The sequence below is a fragment of the Rhodnius prolixus genome, unplaced genomic scaffold (genome assembly GCF_049639745.1).
Source record: "Rhodnius prolixus isolate KJV_2025 unplaced genomic scaffold, Rpr scaffold_6, whole genome shotgun sequence".
Lineage (NCBI taxonomy): Eukaryota > Metazoa > Arthropoda > Insecta > Hemiptera > Reduviidae > Rhodnius > Rhodnius prolixus.
In genome coordinates this window covers 43,286,576-43,308,110 of record NW_027411634.1, presented here as the reverse complement: position 1 = coordinate 43,308,110, position 21,535 = coordinate 43,286,576, and the positions used below count along the sequence as shown (strand labels likewise).

Sequence of the window (21,535 nt, the reverse complement as noted above, 5' to 3'; positions counted from 1 at the left end):
TGAAAACGAGGTCAAAGTTTTAACCAATGATCCCATGAACATTAACTGAATGGATTTAATCTTACTAACAGGTTAATTAATCGAGAAATGAGAACACTGCACAACTCCCGACCAATCAAAATCAGCTCTCTGAACGTAAACACCTCCAGCTGTTCTTTTTGTTCCTGTCAAAACAATAACTCATCATTTTTACAAAAATAAATAATATCAAATTTAGCGGCGTCACATTAAATGATTACCTTGCTAAGATCGATTGTCAGTATATGCAATTGGTGATCTGATAATATCTTCCACAGACCGAGTACTTGTACTGTATGATCCACTAATAACTTCAGACCGTCCAGCGATGCCTTCTCCTGACTGAGTGCTTCCTGGATTCGAGCACGCATTCCCGTAGGAGAACTGAGGGTCATCTCCCTATCTTGATAACTGGTTAGGAACATTAATTACAATATAGAAACCAATAGGAGCTAAATTGCTAAGAGGGTCCTTAAAAAGAATGCCTTCTAGACTTTCACAGCTAAATAGAAAACAGAACGCCCATTTCATTAATTTAAACACTATTAACTCTTAATGGGTTTGTCATAAAAATTTCCAATATTTCACAATTAATGGTTTACCTCTTCTTTGTCACCAGCAAATATATTACACACACCTTTCGCAGAGAGATGGGGCCGCGATTACAAATATATTACACACACATTTCGCAGAGAGATGGGGCCGCGATTACAAATATATTACACACACCTTTCGCAGAGAGATGGGGCCGCGATTACAAATATATTACACACACCTTTCGCAGAGAGATGGGGCCGCGATTACAAATATATTACACACACCTTTCGCAGAGAGATGGGGCCGCGATTACAAATATATTACACACACCTTTCGCAGAGAGATGGGGCCGCGATTACAAAAAAAAAGGAAAAAAGTAAATTACAAATAAATTAAACTTTCTAAATTAAGAATATTCTTCTGCGGCCTAAAACTACCTAAATAAAACAACTGTGAAATGAAACGCGAAGCAGACACTGAAAAGTAAATGTAAAATTGAAAGATTTTTTTTATTATTTTTCAGATATCAAAATGTCCGACAGTCTTATAGACTTGATACAAAAATTAATCACATAATTTATTTGTTGTTTGTTTTGGAGGACACATGGTTAGTGGACTTTTCATACTGATAGAGAATTAGTATTCTAGAATTAGTATTAGAATTCTAGAGATCATCAATCATTGTATTCTGGCAATATAATTATTTAAAAAATGCGATCATCAGGGCTAATGAGTGAGACACCGAAATAAGAAATTTAAGTTAGTAAAGATAAGAATTATGAAGAATTCGGTCTGAATAATTTCCCAATTATGTCATATTTATTAAATTCTCTGTTTTAACGTTAGTTAATCTAATCCAATACCTATCGTTGGCACATAAATTAAATAGAATATGTAAAGTACATTGACACGTTCACTCATTACTCTTAAAAACAAAAAAAAAAGGTTTCTTATTAATAAAAGCAAGTCTGACAATAAATGAGAAATAACGTGAGATATTTAAAATAAAGCTAAATAATAAAATCATGTCAGTGATTACCTCTGGATCTCTGATGGGCCACTCTGAGCAGTGTTCTTGTCCAGGAAGGCCTTCAGTCCGTACAGCTGAGCAGTCTTCTCCGTCAGTTGCTTCACACTGACAGAACTTACATACTGCAAACAAAAACAGTTACTTCTCATTCCGCTCTATCTACGCTTTTTTGTTTTATGCCACTCTTGAATTTAAATTAAAGCAACAGAAAATTGATATGAACAGAACTTTACTTACATATTGAATGCCATCTTCTAGCACAGTTTTTATTACTAACTTCTTCAACCAAATCTGTCTAACAATTCTAGCAAGATAGAGGTATAAACCGTTATGTTTGGAAGACATTTCTATAGTGAACGCCTCCACTTGGCGAGTTATTGGACTTAATAGGTTTTTATCACCAAGTGGTGTGCTCATCGTGCCTGGTTTGAAACCTAAATACAAAAAAAAAAAATGTATTGTTTTGTAAGTCTGCTTATTATGAAAGTCTGTAGCAGCTAATGTTATTGATTTATTCTAGAGATCATCAATTCAAAGATAATTTACTATTTTACTTTCCGTTCGGCACAATCAACCTCTGTTAACCGCGGAACCTTAGGAATAGAATCCATACGTCATTACCTTCTGAATCCTGGTCTTCCTGCTGCGTGGATCGTCTCCACAAAAAATAAGGAGAGGATGAAGATGAATTTTTGAAAATCTCTGAGAAAGATGGATAAGATAAGAAATGAAAGAATAAAAGAATTGATGGAAGTAAGAGAGGACATTACAGGAAATAAAGTAAACAAGAAATTGAGTTGTTACGGTCACATAAAGAGGATGACACCTACTAGGTTGCCAAATAAGATTGGCCTACTAGGTGCCACCGGAGAGAAGAAAGAGAGGAAGACCATGACATACGTGTGTGAATGAAATCGTGGAGAAGATAGTGGGTTTCGGTTGGGCTAACGGGGACTGGTACGTACAGGAGAAGAGGAGGAGTGCCTTGATCTTAACGGTAACCCTTAAGAGAAAGGAAAAGCTGATATAAGTAAGTAATCAAGTAAGAAATGTAGCCTGATCTAGTTTTCCTTAATCAGATTATCTGCCGCGTTTGATTTTAAATGACTCACAAAAGAGTTAAATTTTGAATACCATTCTAGAATCATTAATGTCCATCCTCCTGAATTTAAATTCAAGTATAGATAGGTTTTGTGTAACCTAAATTTAGAAGAACATCGATTACTTTAAGAGAAACTATTACTTTCACGCCCTAAAGCCAAGATATTCCTACTTCAGCGCCAGTGCGGATTGTCATAGGAAGAGAGGAAATGATCTCTTTCATCTTTGCGCTAGTTTTTAATTTGAGACCTCTGGCACATGGGGATCAGAAAATATAATGAACAAAAATGTTTTCTGGGAGAATATTAAAGGAGTGGACATAGTAAGAGTCCTGGGGCACATGAACCTTGCTTGCCCCTTGCTCTAATTTCTGCATTTTATCCTTTTTTTTTTTAATTTTTTTATATGATTTAAATCGAATCAATAGTTGAGGTTGTAGGCGCCCGGAGCTTTTTTCAATGCCCTGCCAGCCTCCACAGTGATCTACAACTCTGTCCATCACCCGACAGTAAAGTCTTGCGCTAATCTAATCAATTTCATGTATAAGTAAAAACAAATAAACTTTTTCTTTCAAAATATCTTATTAGTGACCAATGCAACATATTACATTTTCATTAATTTTTCACCATTTATACTTTGCGTTGGTTAGAATAAAAAGAAGGCGGCTTACCCTGAGGTAATGAGTATTGCAACAAACTTTGTTGAGGCAAATGTTGAATTGTATGTCGTGGATCCCCTCCATACAGAAAGAATGCTCTTGTCGCCCATTCCACCATCTGATCGAGGAAAAAAACCACCTTCATCACATTATTGATTTAATTACGCCAACATATTTCTCAACAAAAGAAAATAAGAAATAAAAATCCAAACTTCTTCATAAAAAATACAATTTGATAACTGTCCCCTATTCTAAAGAAACTAATACGCAGTTTTTAATATTTTTCTTTAAAAGTGCCAAGCAATCAGCCAAACTTCAAAAATTTTACAAACATTTAGGGAAAAGGAGCATTCAAAATAGTATTCTTATACGATATCCTTTCATTTTTAACTTTTTCAATATGTTTAGTTTAGAATTCTCTGGAGTTCAGAAAACCCCTTATGATAAGAAGAAAAAAGAGTTTATTACATGCTATTATATTATAACAATGCTAAATATCTGTGTAATCAATCTAGTATTACAAAGTACTGATTATACCTGAGTATTGGTTGCACTGTTACAGGCAAGTATTAAAGCCATTGCACAAGCTTGATCCGTCCCATGGTCCGCAAAGTACTTCTTAATGTCCTCACAGTCGGGACCAATGCGGTCTCTCATCATCTCTGACAAAATATCCACTGGTCGTAATTTTTCGTATATTTCCACTCCCTAAAACGTAATTTAAAAAAAAAAAATTATAGTATTAATTCAAGAATAAATGGAATAATATAAATTTTTAAACTTCAAATATCTCCTCTAGTAGGAAGAGAGATACTGAGCGTTAAAGTTTGGTTTAGTTTAAAACTATGAAAACTTTAACTTCAAATATCTAGTAAACTACTCGTTCGTTTTGGTTTCTATTTTACTAGTATATGTAGACTAGTATTGTGTATAATTGAGTAAAATATGGTAATCATCTGATTAGTAAGAAGAGAGATATTGAGCAATAAAGTTTGCTTTAGTTTAAAACTATGAAAACTTTAACTTCAAATATCTCGTAAACTACTCGTTCGTTTTGGTTTCTATTTTACTAGTATATGTAGACTAGTATTGTGTATAATTGAGTAAAATATGATAATCATCTGATTAGTAAGAAGAGAGATATTGAGCGATAAAGTTTGGTTTAGTTTAAAACTATGAAAACTTTAACTTCAAATATCTCGTAAACTACTCGTTCGTTTTGGTTTCTATTTTACTAATATATGTAGACTAGTATTTTGTATAAATGAGTAAAATATGGTAATCATCTGATTAGTAAGAAGAAAGATATTGAGCAATAAAGTTTGCTTTAGTTTAAAACTATGAAAACTTTAACTTCAAATATCTCGTAAACTACTCGTTCGTTTTGGTTTCTATTTTACTAGTATATGTAGACTAGTATTGTGTATAATTGAGTAAAATATCGTAATCATCTGATTAGTAAGAAGAGAGATATAGAGCGAGAAACTTTGGTTTAGTTTAAAACTATGAAAACTTTAACTTCAAATATCTCGTAAACTACTCGTTCGTTTTGGTTTCTATTTTACTAGTATATGTAGACTAGTATTGTGTATAATTGGGTAAAATATCGTAATCATCTCATTAGTAAGAAGAGACATATTGAGCGATAAACTTTGGTTCAGTTTAAAACTATGAAAACTTTAACTTCAAATATCTCGTAAACTACTCGTTCGTTTTGGTTTCTATTTTACTAGTATATGTAGACTAGTATTTTGTATAATTGAGTAAAATATGGTAATCATCTGATTAGTAGGAAGAGAGATATTGAGCGATAAAGTTTGGTTTAGTTTAAAACTATGAAAATTTTAACTTGAAATATCTCATAAATTACTCGTCCGCTTTGGTTCCTATTTTACTCGTATAAGTAGACTAGTATTGTGTATAATGGAGTAAAATATCGTATTCATCTGATTAGCAGGAAGAGAGATATTGAGCGTTAAGGTTTGGTTTAGTTTAAAGCTATGAAAACTTAAACTTCAAATATCTCACAAACTACTCGTCCGTATTGGTTTATATTTTACTAGTATATGTAGACTACCACTGTGTATAATTGAATAAAATATGGTAATTATCTGATTAGTACGAAAAGGGATATTGAGCTTTAATGTTTGGTTTAGTTTAAAACTATGAAAATTGTGACTTCCAATATCTCGTAAACTACTCCTCCGTTTTGGTTTTTATTTTACTAGTATATGTAGACTAGTATTGTATATAATTGAGTAAAATATGGTAATCATCTGATTAGTAGAAAAAGTGATATTAGTTTAATACTATGAAAACTTTAACTTCAAATATCTCGTAAATTACTCTCCGTTTTGATTTCTATTTTACTAGTATATGTAGACTAGTATTGTGTATAATTGAGAAAAATATGGTTATCTTCTGATTAGTAGGAAGAGAGATATTGAGCGTTAAAGTTTGGATTAGTTTAAAACTATGAAAAATTAAACTTCAAATATCTAGTAAACTACTCGTTCGTTTTGGTTTCTATTTTACTAGTATATGTAGACTAGTATTGGGTATAATTGAGTAAAATATGGTAATCATCTGATTAGTAAGAAGAGAGATATTGAGCAATAAAGTTTGCTTTAGTTTAAAACTATGAAAACTTTAACTTCAAATATCTCGTAAACTACTCGTTCGTTTTGGTTTCTATTTTACTAGTATATGTAGACTAGTATTGTGTATAATTGAGTAAAATATGATAATCATCTGATTAGTAAGAAGAGAGATATTGAGCGATAAAGTTTGGTTTAGTTTAAAACTATGAAAACTTTAACTTCAAATATCTCGTAAACTACTCGTTCGTTTTGGTTTCTATTTTACTAATATATGTAGACTAGTATTGTGTATAAATGAGTAAAATATGGTAATCATCTGATTAGTAAGAAGAAAGATATTGAGCGATAAAGTTTGGTTTAGTTTAAAACTATGAAAACTTTAACTTCAAATATCTCGTAAACTACTCGTTCGTTTTGGTTTCTATTTTACTAGTATATGTAGACTAGTATTGTGTATAATTGAGTAAAATATCGTAATCATCTGATTAGTAAGAAGAGAGATATTGAGCGATAAACTTTGGTTTAGTTTAAAACTATGAAAACTTTAACTTCAAATATCTCGTAAACTACTCGTTCGTTTTGGTTTCTATTTTACTAGTATATGTAGACTAGTATTGTGTATAATTGAGTAAAATATCGTAATCATCTGATTAGTAGGAAGAGAGATATTGAGCGATAAAGTTTGGTTTAGTTTAAAACTATGAAAATTTTAACTTGAAATATCTCATAAATTACTCGTCCGTTTTGGTTCCTATTTTACTCGTATAAGTAGACTAGTATTGTGTATAATGGAGTAAAATATCGTATTCATCTGATTAGCAGGAAGAGAGATATTGAGCGTTAAGGTTTGGTTTAGTTTAAAGCTATGAAAACTTAAACTTCAAATATCTCACAAACTACTCGTCCGTTTTGGTTTATATTTTACTAGTATATGTAGACTACCACTGTGTATAATTGAATAAAATATGGTAATTATCTGATTAGAACGAAAAGGGATATTGAGCTTTAATGTTTGGTTTAGTTTAAAACTATGAAAATTGTGACTTCCAATATCTCGTAAACTACTCCTCCGTTTTGGTTTTTATTTTACTAGTATATGTAGACTAGTATTGTATATAATTGAGTAAAATATGGTAATCATCTGATTAGTAGAAAAAGTGATATTAGTTCATTACTATGAAAACTTTAACTTCAAATATCTCGTAAATTACTCTCCGTTTTGATTTCTATTTTACTAGTATATGTAGACTAGTATTGTGTATAATTGAGAAAAATATGGTTATCTTCTGATTAGTAGGAAGAGAGATATTGAGCGTTAAAGTTTGGATTAGTTTAAAACTATGAAAAATAAAACTTCAAATATCTAACAAACTACTCGTCCGTTTTGGTTTATACTAGTATATGTAGACTACCACTGTGTATAATTGGGTAAAATATGGTAATTATCTGACTAGTAGGAAGAGAGATATTGTGTGATAAAGATTCGTTTAGTTTAAAACTATGAAAACTTTATCTTCAAATATCTAGTAAACTACTCGTTAGTTTTGGTTTCTATTTTACTAGTATATGTAGACTAGTATTGTGTATAATTGAGTAAAATATGGTAATTATCTGATTAGTAGAAAGTGAGATATTGAGCATTAAAGTTTGGTTTAGTTTAAGACTATGAAAACTTTAACTTTAAATCTCTCGAAAACTACTCGTTCGTTTTGGTTTCTATTTTACTAGTATATGTAGACTAGTATTGTGTATAATTGAGTAAAATATCGTAATCATCTGATTGGTAGAAAGAGAGATATTGTGCGATAAAGATTGGTTTAGTTTAAAACTATAAAAACTTTATCTTCAAATTTCTCGTAAACTACTCGTTCGTTTCGTTTCTATTTTACTAGTATATGTAGACTAGCATTGTGTATAATTGAGTATAATATGGTAATTATCTGATTAATAGGAAGATAGGTATTGAGCTATAAAGTTTGGTTTAGATTAAAACTATGAAAACATTAACTTCAAATATCTCGTAAACTACTCGTCTGTTTTCGTTTCTATTTTACTAGTATATGTAGACTACTACTGTGCATAATTGAGTAACAAATGGTAATTATCTGATTAATAGGAAGAGAGATATTGAGCGTTAAGGTTTGGTTTAGTTTAAAGCTATGAAAACTTAAACATCAAATATCTCACAAACTACTCGTCCGTTTTGGTTTATATTTTACTAGTATATGTAGACTACCACTGTGTATAATTGAATAAAATATGGTAATTATCTGATTAGTAGGAAAAGGGATATTGAGCTTTAATGTTTGCTTTAGTTTAAAACTATGAAAATTGTGACTTCAAATATCTCGTAAACTACTCCTCCGTTTTGGTTTTTATTTTACTAGTATATGTAGACTAGTATTGTGTATAATTGAGAAAAATATGGTTAACTTCTGATTAGTAGGAAGAGAGATATTGAGCGTTAAAGTTTGGATTAGTTTAAAACTATGAAAAATTAAACTTCAAATATCTAACAAACTACTCCTCCGTTTTGGTTTATATTTTACTAGTATATGTAGACTACCACTGTGTATAATTGAGCAAAATATGGTAATTATCTGACTAGTAGGAAGAGAGATATTGTGTGATAAAGGTTCGTTTAGTTTAAAACTATGAAAACTTTATCTTCAAATATCTAGTAAACTACTCGTTAGTTTTGGTTTCTATTTTACTAGTATATGTAGACTAGTATTGTGTATAATTGAGTAAAATATGGTAATTATCTGATTAGTAGAAAGTGAGATATTGAGCATTAAAGTTTGGTTTAGTTTAAGACTATGAAAACTTTAACTTTAAATATCTCGAAAACTACTCGTTCGTTTTGGTTTCTATTTTACTAGTATAAGTAGACTAGTATTGTGTATAATTGAGTAAAATATGGTAATCATCTGCTTAGTAGGAAGAGAGATACTGAGCGTTAAAGTTTGGTTTAGTTTAAAACTATGAAAATTTTAACTTCAAATATCTCGTAAACTACTCGTTCGTTTTCGCTTCTATTTTACTAGTATATGTAGACTAGTATTGTGTATAATTGAGTAAAATATCGTAATCATCTAATTGGTAGGAAGAGAGATATTGTGCGATAAAGTTTGGGTTAGTTTAAAACTATGAAAACTTTAACATCAATTATCTCGTAAACTAATCGTCCGTTTTGTTTCTAATTCACTAGTATATGTAGACTAGTATTGTGTATAATTGAGTAAAATATCGTAATCATCTGATTGGTAGGAAGAGAGATATTGTGCGATAAAGATTGGTTTAGTTTAAAACTATGAAAACTTTATCTTCAAATATCTCGTAAACTACTCGTTCGTTTTCGTTTCTATTTTACTAGTATATGTAGACTAGTATTGTGTATAATTGAGTAAAATATGGTAATCATCTGATTAGTAAGAAGAGAGATATTGAGCAATAAAGTTTGCTTTAGTTTAAAACTATGAAAACTTTAACTTCAAATATCTCGTAAACTACTCGTTCGTTTTGGTTTCTATTTTACTAGTATATGTAGACTAGTATTGTGTATAATTGAGTAAAATATGATAATCATCTGATTAGTAAGAAGAGAGATATTGAGCGATAAAGTTTGGTTTAGTTTAAAACTATGAAAACTTTAACTTCAAATATCTCGTAAACTACTCGTTCGTTTTGGTTTCTATTTTACTAATATATGTAGACTAGTATTGTGTATAAATGAGTAAAATATGGTAATCATCTGATTAGTAAGAAGAAAGATATTGAGCGATAAAGTTTGGTTTAGTTTAAAACTATGAAAACTTTAACTTCAAATATCTCGTAAACTACTCGTTCGTTTTGGTTTCTATTTTACTAGTATATGTAGACTAGTATTGTGTATAATTGAGTAAAATATGGTAATTATCTGATTAGTAGAAAGTGAGATATTGAGCATTAAAGTTTGGTTTAGTTTAAGACTATGAAAACTTTAACTTTAAATATCTCGAAAACTACTCGTTCGTTTTGGTTTCTATTTTACTAGTATAAGTAGACTAGTATTGTGTATAATTGAGTAAAATATGGTAATCATCTGCTTAGTAGGAAGAGAGATACTGAGCGTTAAAGTTTGGTTTAGTTTAAAACTATGAAAATTTTAACTTCAAATATCTCGTAAACTACTCGTTCGTTTTCGTTTCTATTTTACTAGTATATGTAGACTAGTATTGTGTATAATTGAGTAAAATATCGTAATCATCTAATTGGTAGGAAGAGAGATATTGTGCGATAAAGTTTGGGTTAGTTTAAAACTATGAAAACTTTAACATCAATTATCTCGTAAACTAATCGTCCGTTTTGTTTCTAATTCACTAGTATATGTAGACTAGTATTGTGTATAATTGAGTAAAATATCGTAATCATCTGATTGGTAGGAAGAGAGATATTGTGCGATAAAGATTGGTTTAGTTTAAAACTATGAAAACTTTATCTTCAAATATCTCGTAAACTACTCATTCGTTTTCGTTTCTATTTTACTAGTATATGTAGACTAGTATTGTGTATAATTGAGTAAAATATGGTAATCATCTGATTAGTAAGAAGAGAGATATTGAGCAATAAAGTTTGCTTTAGTTTAAAACTATGAAAACTTTAACTTCAAATATCTCGTAAACTACTCGTTCGTTTTGGTTTCTATTTTACTAGTATATGTAGACTAGTATTGTGTATAATTGAGTAAAATATGATAATCATCTGATTAGTAAGAAGAGAGATATTGAGCGATAAAGTTTGGTTTAGTTTAAAACTATGAAAACTTTAACTTCAAATATCTCGTAAACTACTCGTTCGTTTTGGTTTCTATTTTACTAATATATGTAGACTAGTATTGTGTATAAATGAGTAAAATATGGTAATCATCTGATTAGTAAGAAGAAAGATATTGAGCGATAAAGTTTGGTTTAGTTTAAAACTATGAAAACTTTTACTTCAAATATCTCGTAAACTACTCGTTCGTTTTGGTTTCTATTTTACTAGTATATGTAGACTAGTATTGTGTATAATTGAGTAAAATATCGTAATCATCTGATTACTAAGAAGAGAGATATTGAGCGATCAACTTTGGTTTAGTTTAAAACTATGAAAACTTTAACATCAATTATCTCGTAAACTAATCGTCCGTTTTGTTTCTAATTCACTAGTATATGTAGACTAGTATTGTGTATAATTGAGTAAAATATCGTAATCATCTGATTGGTAGGAAGGGAGATATTGTGCGATAAAGATTGGTTTAGTTTAAAACTATGAAAACTTTATCTTCAAATATCTCGTAAACTACTCGTTCGTTTTCGTTTCTATTTTACTAGTATATGTAGACTAGTATTGTGTATAATTGAGTAAAATATGGTAATCATCTGATTAGTAAGAAGAGAGATATTGAGCAATAAAGTTTGCTTTAGTTTAAAACTATGAAAACTTTAACTTCAAATATCTCGTAAACTACTCGTTCGTTTTGGTTTCTATTTTACTAGTATATGTAGACTAGTATTGTGTATAATTGAGTAAAATATGATAATCATCTGATTAGTAAGAAGAGAGATATTGAGCGATAAAGTTTGGTTTAGTTTAAAACTATGAAAACTTTAACTTCAAATATCTCGTAAACTACTCGTTCGTTTTGGTTTCTATTTTACTAGTATATGTAGACTAGTATTGTGTATAATTGAGTAAAATATCGTAATCATCTGATTAGTAAGAAGAGAGATATTGAGCGATAAACTTTGGTTTAGTTTAAAACTATGAAAACTTTAACTTCAAATATCTCTTGTTAACTACTCGTTCGTTTTGGTTTCTATTTTACTAGTATATGTAGACTAGTATTGTGTATAATTGAGTAAAATATCGTAATCATCTGATTAGTAAGAAGAGAGATATTGAGCGATAAACTTTGGTTCAGTTTAAAACTATGAAAACTTTAACTTCAAATATCTCGTAAACTACTCGTTCGTTTTGGTTTCTATTTTACTAGTATATGTAGACTAGTATTTTGTATAATTGAGTAAAATATCGTAATCATCTGATTAGTAAGAAGAGAGATATTGAGCGATAAACTTTGGTTCAGTTTAAAACTATGAAAACTTTAACTTCAAATATCTCGTAAACTACTCGTTCGTTTTGGTTTCTATTTTACTAGTATATGTAGACTAGTATTTTGTATAATTGAGTAAAATATGGTAATCATCTGATTAGTAGGAAGAGAGATATTGAGCGATAAAGTTTGGTTTAGTTTAAAACTATGAAAATTTTAACTTGAAATATCTCATAAATTACTCGTCCGTTTTGGTTCCTATTTTACTCGTATAAGTAGACTAGTATTGTGTATAATGGAGTAAAATATCGTATTCATCTGATTAGCAGGAAGAGAGATATTGAGCGTTAAGGTTTGGTTTAGTTTAAAGCTATGAAAATTGTGACTTCCAATATCTCGTAAACTACTCCTCCGTTTTGGTTTTTATTTTACTAGTATATGTAGACTAGTATTGTATATAATTGAGTAAAATATGGTAATCAACTGATTAGTAGAAAAAGTGATATTAGTTTAATACTATGAAAACTTTAACTTCAAATATCTCGTAAATTACTCTCCGTTTTGATTTCTATTTTACTAGTATATGTAGACTAGTATTGTGTATAATTGAGAAAAATATGGTTATCTTCTGATTAGTAGGAAGAGAGATATTGAGCGTTAAAGTTTGGATTAGTTTAAAACTATGAAAAATTAAACTTCAAATATCTAACAAACTACTCGTCCGTTTTGGTTTATACTAGTATATGTAGACTACCACTGTGTATAATTGAGTAAAATATGGTAATTATCTGACTAGTAGGAAGAGAGATATTGTGTGATAAAGATTCGTTTAGTTTAAAACTATGAAAACATTATCTTCAAATATCTAGTAAACTACTCGTTAGTTTTAGTTTCTATTTTACTAGTATATGTAGACTAGTATTGTGTATAATTGAGTAAAATATGGTAATTATCTGATTAGTAGAAAGTGAGATATTGAGCATTAAAGTTTGGTTTAGTTTAAGACTATGAAAACTTTAACTTTAAATCTCTCGAAAACTACTCGTTCGTTTTGGTTTCTATTTTACTAGTATAAGTAGACTAGTATTGTGTATAATTGAGTAAAATATCGTAATCATCTGCTTAGTAGGAAGAGAGATACTGAGCGTTAAAGTTTGGTTTAGTTTAAAACTATGAAAACTTTAACTTCAAATATCTCGTAAACTACTCGTTCGTTTTCGTTTCTATTTTACTAGTATATGTACACTAGTATTGTGTAAAATTGAGTAAAATATCGTAATCATCTGATTGGTAGGAAGAGAGATATTGTGCGATAAAGTTTGGTTTAGTTTAAAACTATGAAAACTTTAACTTCAATTATCTCGTAAATTAATCGTCCGTTTTGTTTCTAATTCACTAGTATATGTAGACTAGTATTGTGTATAATTGAGTAAAATATCGTAATCATCTGATTGGTAGAAAGAGAGATATTGTGCGATAAAGATTGGTTTAGTTTAAAACTATAAAAACTTTATCTTCAAATTTCTCGTAAACTACTCGTTCGTTTTCGTTTCTATTTTACTAGTATATGTAGACTAGCATTGTGTATAATTGAGTATAATATGGTAATTATCTGATTAATAGGAAGATAGGTATTGAGCTATAAAGTTTGGTTTAGATTAAAACTATGAAAACATTAACTTCAAATATCTCGTAAACTACTCGTCTGTTTTCGTTTCTATTTTACTAGTATATGTAGACTACTACTGTGCATAATTGAGTAACAAATGGTAATTATCTGATTAGTAGGAAGAGAGATATTGAGCGTTAAGGTTTGGTTTAGTTTAAAGCTATGAAAACTTAAACATCAAATATCTCACAAACTACTCGTCCGTTTTGGTTTATATTTTACTAGTATATGTAGACTACCACTGTGTATAATTGAATAAAATATGGTAATTATCTGATTAGTAGGAAAAGGGATATTGAGCTTTAATGTTTACTTTAGTTTAAAACTATGAAAATTGTGACTTCAAATATCTCGTAAACTACTCCTCCGTTTTGGTTTTTATTTTACTAGTATATGTAGACTAGTATTGTGTATAATTGAGAAAAATATGGTTAACTTCTGATTAGTAGGAAGAGAGATATTGAGCGTTAAAGTTTGGATTAGTTTAAAACTATGAAAAATTAAACTTCAAATATCTAACAAACTACTCCTCCGTTTTGGTTTATATTTTACTAGTATATGTAGACTACCACTGTGTATAATTGAGCAAAATATGGTAATTATCTGACTAGTAGGAAGAGAGATATTGTGTGATAAAGGTTCGTTTAGTTTAAAACTATGAAAACTTTATCTTCAAATATCTAGTAAACTACTCGTTAGTTTTGGTTTCTATTTTACTAGTATATGTAGACTAGTATTGTGTATAATTGAGTAAAATATGGTAATTATCTGATTAGTAGAAAGTGAGATATTGAGCATTAAAGTTTGGTTTAGTTTAAGACTATGAAAACTTTAACTTTAAATATCTCGAAAACTACTCGTTCGTTTTGGTTTCTATTTTACTAGTATAAGTAGACTAGTATTGTGTATAATTGAGTAAAATATGGTAATCATCTGCTTAGTAGGAAGAGAGATACTGAGCGTTAAAGTTTGGTTTAGTTTAAAACTATGAAAATTTTAACTTCAAATATCTCGTAAACTACTCGTTCGTTTTCGTTTCTATTTTACTAGTATATGTAGACTAGTATTGTGTATAATTGAGTAAAATATCGTAATCATCTAATTGGTAGGAAGAGAGATATTGTGCGATAAAGTTTGGGTTAGTTTAAAACTATGAAAACTTTAACATCAATTATCTCGTAAACTAATAGTCCGTTTTGTTTCTAATTCACTAGTATATGTAGACTAGTATTGTGTATAATTGAGTAAAATATCGTAATCATCTGATTGGTAGGAAGAGAGATATTGTGCGATAAAGATTGGTTTAGTTTAAAACTATGAAAACTTTATCTTCAAATATCTCGTAAACTACTCGTTCGTTTTGGTTTCTATTTTACTAATATATGTAGACTAGTATTGTGTATAAATGAGTAAAATATGGTAATCATCTGATTAGTAAGAAGAAAGATATTGAGCGATAAAGTTTGGTTTAGTTTAAAACTATGAAAACTTTTACTTCAAATATCTCGTAAACTACTCGTTCGTTTTGGTTTCTATTTTACTAGTATATGTAGACTAGTATTGTGTATAATTGAGTAAAATATCGTAATCATCTGATTAGTAAGAAGAGAGATATTGAGCGATAAACTTTGGTTCAGTTTAAAACTATGAAAACTTTAACTTCAAATATCTCGTAAACTACTCGTTCGTTTTGGTTTCTATTTTACTAGTATATGTAGACTAGTATTTTGTATAATTGAGTAAAATATGGTAATCATCTGATTAGTAGGAAGAGAGATATTGAGCGATAAAGTTTGGTTTAGTTTAAAACTATGAAAATTTTAACTTGAAATATCTCATAAATTACTCGTCCGTTTTGGTTCCTATTTTACTCGTATAAGTAGACTAGTATTGTGTATAATGGAGTAAAATATCGTATTCATCTGATTAGCAGGAAGAGAGATATTGAGCGTTAAGGTTTGGTTTAGTTTAAAGCTATGAAAACTTAAACTTCAAATATCTCACAAACTACTCGTCCGTTTTGGTTTATATTTTACTAGTATATGTAGACTACCACTGTGTATAATTGAATAAAATATGGTAATTATCTGATTAGTACGAAAAGGGATATTGAGCTTTAATGTTTGTTTTAGTTTAAAACTATGAAAATTGTGACTTCCAATATCTCGTAAACTACTCCTCCGTTTTGGTTTTTATTTTACTAGTATATGTAGACTAGTATTGTATATAATTGAGTAAAATATGGTAATCATCTGATTAGTAGAAAAAGTGATATTAGTTTAATACTATGAAAACTTTAACTTCAAATATCTCGTAAATTACTCTCCGTTTTGATTTCTATTTTACTAGTATATGTAGACTAGTATTGTGTATAATTGAGTAAAATATGGTTATCTTCTGATTAGTAGGAAGAGAGATATTGAGCGTTAAAGTTTGGATTAGTTTAAAACTATGAAAAATTAAACTTCAAATATCTAACAAACTACTCGTCCGTTTTGGTTTATACTAGTATATGTAGACTACCACTGTGTATAATTGAGTAAAATATGGTAATTATCTGACTAGTAGGAAGAGAGATATTGTGTGATAAAGATTCGTTTAGTTTAAAACTATGAAAACTTTATCTTCAAATATCTAGTAAACTACTCGTTAGTTTTGGTTTCTATTTTACTAGTATATGTAGACTAGTATTGTGTATAATTGAGTAAAATATGGTAATTATCTGATTAGTAGAAAGTGAGATATTGAGCATCAAAGTTTGGTTTAGTTTAAGATTATGAAAACTTTAACTTTAAATCTCTCGAAAACTACTCGTTCGTTTTGGTTTCTATTTTACTAGTATAAGTAGACTAGTATTGTGTATAATTGTGTAAAATATCGTAATCATCTGCTTAGTAGGAAGAGAGATACTGAGCGTTAAAGTTTGGTTTAGTTTAAAACTATGAAAACTTTAACTTCAAATATCTCGTAAACTACTCGTTCGTTTTCGTTTCTATTTTACTAGTATATGTAGACTAGTATTGTGTAAAATTGAGTAAAATATCGTAATCATCTGATTGGAAGGAAGAGAGATATTGTGCGATAAAGTTTGGTTTAGTTTAAAACTATGAAAACTTTAACTTCAATTATCTCGTAAATTAATCGTCCGTTTTGTTTCTAATTCACTAGTATATGTAGACTAGTATTGTGTATAATTCAGTAAAATATCGTAATCATCTGATTGGTAGAAAGAGAGATATTGTGCGATAAAGATTGGTTTAGTTTAAAACTATAAAAACTTTATCTTCAAATTTCTCGTAAACTACTCGTTCGTTTTCGTTTCTATTTTACTAGTATATGTAGACTAGCATTGTGTATAATTGAGTATAATATGGTAATTATCTGATTAATAGGAAGATAGGTATTGAGCTATAAAGTTTGGTTTAGATTAAAACTATGAAAACATTAACTTCAAATATCTCGTAAACTACTCGTCTGTTTTCGTTTCTATTTTACTAGTATATGTAGACTACTACTGTGCATAATTGAGTAACAAATGGTAATTATCTGATTAGTAGGAAGAGAGATATTGAGCGTTAAGGTTTGGTTTAGTTTAAAGCTATGAAAACTTAAACATCAAATATCTCACAAACTACTCGTCCGTTTTGGTTTATATTTTACTAGTATATGTAGACTACCACTGTGTATAATTGAATAAAATATGGTAATTATCTGATTAGTAGGAAAAGGGATATTGAGCTTTAATGTTTGCTTTAGTTTAAAACTATGAAAATTGTGACTTTAAATAACTCGTAAACTACTCCTCCGTTTTGGTTTTTATTTTACTAGTATATGTAGACTAGTAATGAGTATAATTGAGTAAAATATGGTTAACTTCTGATTAGTAGGAAGAGAGATATTGAGCGTTAAAGTTTGGATTAGTTTAAAACTATGAAAAATTAAACTTCAAATATCTAACAAACTACTCCTCCGTATTGGTTTATATTTTACTAGTATATGTAGACTAGTATTGTGTATAATTGAGTAAAATATGGTAATTATCTGATTAGTAGAAAGTGAGATATTGAGCATTAAAGTTTGGTTTAGTTTAAGACTATGAAAACTTTAACTTTAAATATCTCGAAAACTACTCGTTCGTTTTGGTTTCTATTTTACTAGTATAAGTAGACTAGTATTGTGTATAATTGAGTAAAATATGGTAATCATCTGCTTAGTAGGAAGAGAGATACTGAGCGTTAAAGTTTGGTTTAGTTTAAAACTATGAAAATTTTAACTTCAAATATCTCGTGAACTACTCGTTCCTTTTCGTTTCTATTTTACTAGTATATGTAGACTAGTATTGTGTATAATTGAGTAAAATATCGTAATCATCTAATTGGTAGGAAGAGAGATATTGTGCGATAAAGTTTGGGTTAGTTTAAAACTATGAAAACTTTAACATCAATTATCTCGTAAACTAATCGTCCGTTTTGTTGCTAATTCACTAGTATATGTAGACTAGTATTGTGTATAATTGAGTAAAATATGGTAATCATCTGATTAGTAAGAAGAGAGATATTGAGCAATAAAGTTTGCTTTAGTTTAAAACTATGAAAACTTTAACTTCAAATATCTCGTAAACTACTCGTTCGTTTTGGTTTCTATTTTACTAGTATATGTAGACTAGTATTGTGTATAATTGAGTAAAATATGGTAATTATCTGACTAGTAGGAAGAGAGATATTGTGTGATAAAGATTCGTTTAGTTTAAAACTATGAAAACTTTATCTTCAAATATCTAGTAAACTACTCGTTAGTTTTGGTTTCTATTTTACTAGTATATGTAGACTAGTATTGTGTATAATTGAGTAAAATATGGTAATTATCTGATTAGTAGAAAGTGAGATATTGAGCATTAAAGTTTGGTTTAGTTTAAGACTATGAAAACTTTAACTTTAAATCTCTCGTAAACTACTCGTTCGTTTTCGTTTCTATTTTACTAGTATATGTAGACTAGTATTGTGTAAAATTGAGTAAAATATCGTAATCATCTGATTGGTAGGAAGAGAGATATTGTGCGATAAAGTTTGGTTTAGTTTAAAACTATGAAAACTTTAACTTCAATTATCTCGTAAATTAATCGTCCGTTTTGTTTCTAATTCACTAGTATATGTAGACTAGTATTGTGTATAATTGAGTAAAATATCGTAATCATCTGATTGGTAGAAAGAGAGATATTGTGCGATAAAGATTGGTTTAGTTTAAAACTATAAAAACTTTATCTTCAAATTTCTCGTAAACTACTCGTTCGTTTTCGTTTCTATTTTACTAGTATATGTAGACTAGCATTGTGTATAATTGAGTATAGTATGGTAATTATCTGATTAATAGGAAGATAGGTATTGAGCTATAAAGTTTGGTTTAGATTAAAACTATGAAAACATTAACTTCAAATATCTCGTAAACTACTCGTCTGTTTTCGTTTCTATTTTACTAGTATATGTAGACTACTACTGTGCATAATTGAGTAACAAATGGTAATTATCTGATTAGTAGGAAGAGAGATATTGAGCGTTAAGGTTTGGTTTAGTTTAAAGCTATGAAAACTTAAACATCAAATATCTCACAAACTACTCGTCCGTTTTGGTTTATATTTTACTAGTATATGTAGACTACCACTGTGTATAATTGAATAAAATATGGTAATTATCTGATTAGTAGGAAAAGGGATATTGAGCTTTAATGTTTGCTTTAGTTTAAAACTATGAAAATTGTGACTTCAAATATCTCGTAAACTACTCCTCCGTTTTGGTTTTTATTTTACTAGTATATGTAGACTAGTATTGTGTATAATTGAGTAAAATATGGTTAACTTCTGATTAGTAGGAAGAGAGATATTGAGCGTTAAAGTTTGGATTAGTTTAAAACTATGAAAAATTAAACTTCAAATATCTAACAAACTACTCCTCTGTTTTGGTTTATATTTTACTAGTATATGTAGACTACCACTGTGTATAATTGAGCAAAATATGGTAATTATCTGACTAGTAGGAAGAGAGATATTGTGTGATAAAGGTTCGTTTAGTTTAAAACTATGAAAACTTTATCTTCAAATATCTAGTAAACTACTCGTTAGTTTTGGTTTCTATTTTACTAGTATATGTAGACTAGTATTGTGTATAATTGAGTAAAATATGGTAATTATCTGATTAGTAGAAAGTGAGATATTGAGCATTAAAGTTTGGTTTAGTTTAAGACTATGAAAACTTTAACTTTAAATATCTCGAAAACTACTCGTTCGTTTTGGTTTCTATTTTACTAGTATAAGTAGACTAGTATTGTGTATAATTGAGTAAAATATGGTAATCATCTGCTTAGTAGGAAGAGAGATACTGAGCGTTAAAGTTTGGTTTAGTTTAAAACTATGAAAATTTTAACTTCAAATATCTCGTAAACTACTCGTTCGTTTTCGTTTCTATTTTACTAGTATATGTAGACTAGTATTGTGTATAATTGAGTAAAATATCGTAATCATCTAATTGGTAGGAAGAGAGATATTGTGCGATAAAGTTTGGGTTAGTTTAAAACTATGAAAACTTTAACATCAATTATCTCGTAAACTAATCGTCCGTTTTGTTTCTAATTCACTAGTATATGTAGACTAGTATTGTGTATAATTGAGCAAAATATCGTAATCATCTGATTGGTAGGAAGAGAGATATTGTGCGATAAAGATTGGTTTAGTTTAAAACTATGAAAACTTTATCTTCAAATATCTCGTAAACTACTCGTTCGTTTTTGTTTCTATTTTACTAGTATATGTAGACTAGTATTGTGTATAATTGAGTAAAATATGGTAATCATCTGATTAGTAAGAAGAGAGATATTGAGCAATAAAGTTTGCTTTAGTTTAAAACTATGAAAACTTTAACTTCAAATATCTCGTAAACTACTCGTTCGTTTTGGTTTCTATTTTACTAGTATATGTAGACTAGTATTGTGTATAATTGAGTGAAATATGATAATCATCTGATTAGTAAGAAGAGAGATATTGAGCGATAAAGTTTGGTTTAGTTTAAAACTATGAAAACTTTAACTTCAAATATCTCGTAAACTACTCGTTCGTTTTGGTTTCTATTTTACTAATATATGTAGACTAGTATTGTGTATAAATGAGTAAAATATGGTAATCATCTGATTAGTAAGAAGAAAGATATTGAGCGATAAAGTTTGGTTTAGTTTAAAACTATGAAAACTTTAACTTCAAATATCTCGTAAACTACTCGTTCGTTTTGGATTCTATTTTACTAGTATATGTAGACTAGTATTGTGTATAATTGAGTAAAATATCGTAATCATCTGATTAGTAAGAAGAGAGATATTGAGCGATAAACTTTAGTTTAGTTTAAAACTATGAAAACTTTAACTTCAAATATCTCGTAAACTACTCGTTCGTTTTGGTTTCTATTTTACTAGTATATGTAGACTAGTATTGTGTATAATTGAGTAAAATATCGTAATCATCTGATTAGTAAGAAGAGAGATATTGAGCGATAAACTTTGGTTCAGTTTAAAACTATGAAAATTTTAACTTCAAATATCTCGTAAACTACTCGTTCGTTTTGGTTTCTATTTTACTAGTATATGTAGACTAGTATTTTGTATAATTTAGTAAAATATGGTAATCATCTGATTAGTAGGAAGAGAGATATTGAGCGATAAAGTTTGGTTTAGTTTAAAACTATGAAAACTTTAACTTCAAATATCTCGTAAATTACTCTCCGTTTTGATTTCTATTTTACTAGTATATGTAGACTAGTATTGTGTATAATTGAGTAAAATATGGTAATCATCTGATTAGTAAGAA

The 21,535-nt window shown here is 28.8% G+C and overlaps 1 protein-coding gene across 1 annotated transcript in view; it reads right to left on the bottom strand.

Annotated features, from left to right (window-relative positions):
• The window catches only part of Nup154 (nuclear pore complex protein Nup154), a 71,439-nt gene that overhangs the window by 14,314 nt on the left and 35,590 nt on the right, over positions 1 to 21,535 (bottom strand). The window contains exons 11-16 of the mRNA XM_074141977.1: positions 3,882 to 4,052; positions 3,357 to 3,462; positions 1,823 to 2,019; positions 1,595 to 1,707; positions 240 to 429; positions 70 to 164 (exon numbers count right to left, since the gene is read on the bottom strand). Coding sequence (XP_073998078.1) covers positions 70 to 164; positions 240 to 429; positions 1,595 to 1,707; positions 1,823 to 2,019; positions 3,357 to 3,462; positions 3,882 to 4,052 — 872 coding nt within the window. The remainder of the gene's footprint in view (positions 1 to 69; positions 165 to 239; positions 430 to 1,594; positions 1,708 to 1,822; positions 2,020 to 3,356; positions 3,463 to 3,881; positions 4,053 to 21,535) is intronic.